Consider the following 3,262-nt stretch of genomic DNA (forward strand, 5'->3'; position numbering starts at 1 on the left):
GTCTCCATTTCTTGTGTCTCCTGCCTCTCCCAATTCCCACTCCCTCCTCCAGGGTCCGCGTTGACTACCCCGCGGGTCGGGACAATGTGTGAATAGCAACATAGTTTTATTTCTTCTATTCTAGGCTTTCTATCTTTCTTCTTGCCTCATTGCACCAGCTGTAATATTCAGGGCAATGATGAATAGACATTGTAGCAGTGATGTCCTTGCCTTATTCCTACTCTCTGAGAAAAAATTTTCCACATTTAAAACCAATTAATATACTCTGTACTATATTTTTATAGACAAACTTAAGTTAAAGCAATTTAAAGCTTACTCTTAGCTGACAAAAAATGTATATATTTTATATCATAAAAAGGTGTTAAATTTTGTCTGGGTGCTGTGACTCATCCCTATAATCCTAGCATGTTGGGAGATAGAGGCAGGAGGATCGCTTGAAACTGGTAGTTTGAGATCAGCCTGAGCAACATAGTGAGATCCCATCTTTAGAAAAAAAAGGATTAAATTTTATCAAATGCTCTTTCTGCATTCATTGAGAAGATTACATGATTTTGTACCTTATTTTGCTATCATGGGGAATTACACTGGCTGATTTTTAAATGTTAAACCAATCTTCAATTTGCTATTTCTAAAGTCTTTATATACATTGCTTGATAATTTTGATAATATTTTGTTTTGAATCATTACATTGTTTATGAGAGTCATTGCCTTACATTTTATTATCTTTAAATTTCCTTTTGGGTTTTGTTATCAAGATTATGCATAAACCAAGGTGGAAAATGTTCTCTTTTTTTCCTATTCTCTTTGATGTTATTTCTTTTATGAAAGTTTAGTAAGTTCAACAGCAAATCATCTAAACTTATTTTTTTTTATGCAGGGGGAATGTGTGTATGTGAAGGTTTTAATCATGGATCCAATATTTTGATGGTTATAAGACTATTCAGATTTTCTATTTTCTCTTGCATCAGTATTGGTAACTTTTGCTTTTAAAGAAAATTGTCCATTTAATTTATATTGTCAAATTCACTAGCAAGTATTTGTTCATGATATTGGCTTTATATCTTTTTAAATTCCTGCAGAAATTGTACTTATATATCTTTTTTCATTTCTTAGATTGGTAATTTTTTGTTTTTTCTCTTTTTTTCAAACAGAGGCTTATGTATTTTATTAGTGACTTCAAAGATGTCTCCTTGGACTTGGTTGATTATCTCAATCATGTATTTATTTTCTATGTCATTAATTTTCCTCTTTTGTTTATTATTTTATTCTGTCTATTTAAATATTTTTTTTAATTTCTTGAGAGTTGTATGTAGAAAGTGATTTTCAGCCTTTATGCTTTTTTAATAGATGCATCAGATATTTTACTCTGGTTCTGCTTAGATGAAGAAAACCAAAGGAGAGCATTACTTCCACACAAATGGTTAGAAAAATTTAGATAGTAATAGAAATAACAATTTTTTTTTTTTTTTGAGACAGAATCTGGCTCTGTTGCCTTGGCTAGAGTGCCGTGGTGTCAGCCTAGCTTTCAGCAACCTCAAACTCCTGGGCTCAAATGATCCTCCTGCCTCAACCTCCCGAGTATCTGGGACTACAGGCATGCGCCACCATGCCCAGCTAATTTTTTCTGTATATATATTTTTAGTTGTCCAGATAATTTCTTTCTGCTTTTAGTAGAGACGGGGTCTCGCTCTTGCTCAGGCTGGTCTCGAAGTCCTGACCTTGAGTGACCTTGGCCTCCCAGGCATGAGCCACTGCACCCGGCCAGAAATAACAAATTTAATGAAGACCCTTAATAGGTTCTTAAAATATATGATTAGAGAGTAACATGTGGTTGCCTTTCATTTTGTGTCTTGTTTGTTGTTTGATTTAGAAATGGGTTTTTACTAAAAAGATAAAAGGAAGGTTTTGGGAGAGAGGAAAATTTAATCCTTTTTTCAGCAACATTAGTGATTCTTCGCATTTAGTGATTACCCAACCAGCTGAAATGAATGTTAAAACTGAGACAGAGAGTGAAGAAGAAGAAGAAGTTGCATTAGACGATGAAGAACAGGAAGCTTCCCAGGAGGAGTCTGCAGAGTCTTTTGGAGAAAATCAAGCCAAATATACACCCTCATTGACTGTTACAGTAGAAAATTCACCCAAAGAAAATTCCTTGAAAATTCCTGAATGGAATAATAAAGGTGAACAATGCTGCAAAACTGAGACTCAGGAGCCAGAGCCTAAATTTAACCTGATGCAGATTCTGCAAGATAATGGAAATCTTAGGTATGTATCTTTTGTAATTATAGTAGTAAAACTAATAGCTAACCTGTACTGTGTACTAGGTACTATTTTAATGGCTTTATAGTCATTTTTCATTTAATATTTACAGAAGTCTTATGAAATAATGACTACGATTACCCATTGCTATTATTAAGGAAACTGAGTCTTAGAGAAATTAAGTAACTTGTTCAAGATAGACCCTATAGTACAAGCCCAGGTCTCATTGTCTCAACAGATATTTGTTGGGTATTTGCATGAGTCACTAAGAGTACAAGGTGTCTGGAACAAGGAGCTCAACTAGCTCGTGATTTAGTGTGGGAGTATGAACAAAGTGATTGGTCTGGCTTGGGAGGGCTAGAAAGGCACTATAGAGGAGGCAAAATTTGAATCAGGCCTTGACTGATGAGTAGGATTTCAGGAGGATTGGAAGGTGACAGGTAAGCGTGGGAATGCTAGATAGAGGAAATAAAGGCCCAGAAGTGTGATAGTACAGTCATTAATTCAGTCCCTCAGCAGGCTTTTATTGAACACTTGCACTCTTCCAGGAATTGTGCTAGGCCATGTTGTGTTACTATAGGGACCAAGACAGGATCCTGGAGCTTACAATCTGGTGGAGAAGACTGACAGCAAACAAAGAAATAAGGTCATTTCAGGCAGTGAGAGATGCTATGGGGACAATAAGACAGTGTAATATTAGAATGTGATAGAGCAGACGGTTACTTAAAAAGGCATGAAGGCCTTTGAGGTGAGTCCTGAATGATGGGGAGTCAGTCGTGTGAAAATTTAGGTTGTAGAATACTCCCAGAAGAACAGCAAGTACAAAGGCCTGAAATTGTAGTGCGCTTGCTGTGTTTATGAAATACAGACTAGAGTAGTAGGATTACATGGATAGAAGAGCATGGTAAGAAATGAGACTAAAAAATTTTGGATGTTGTTAGATTGTGAAGGGCCTTAAGAGGAGCCTGGGCTTTATTTTGTAGATTTTTTTTTTTTTTTTTTT

General features: G+C 35.6%; 1 protein-coding gene across 1 annotated transcript in view; it reads left to right on the top strand.

Moving 5' to 3' along the window:
- The window catches only part of TTLL5 (tubulin tyrosine ligase-like family member 5), a 320,186-nt gene that overhangs the window by 120,398 nt on the left and 196,526 nt on the right, over window positions 1–3,262 (top strand). Inside the window, exon 19 of the mRNA XM_012656057.1 lies at window positions 1,939–2,265. Within this exon, the coding sequence (XP_012511511.1) occupies window positions 1,939–2,265 (327 nt within the window). The remainder of the gene's footprint in view (window positions 1–1,938; window positions 2,266–3,262) is intronic.

Source organism: Propithecus coquereli, unplaced genomic scaffold, assembly GCF_000956105.1.
Source record: "Propithecus coquereli isolate 6110/MARCELLA unplaced genomic scaffold, Pcoq_1.0 Scaffold5, whole genome shotgun sequence".
NCBI lineage: Eukaryota > Metazoa > Chordata > Mammalia > Primates > Indriidae > Propithecus > Propithecus coquereli.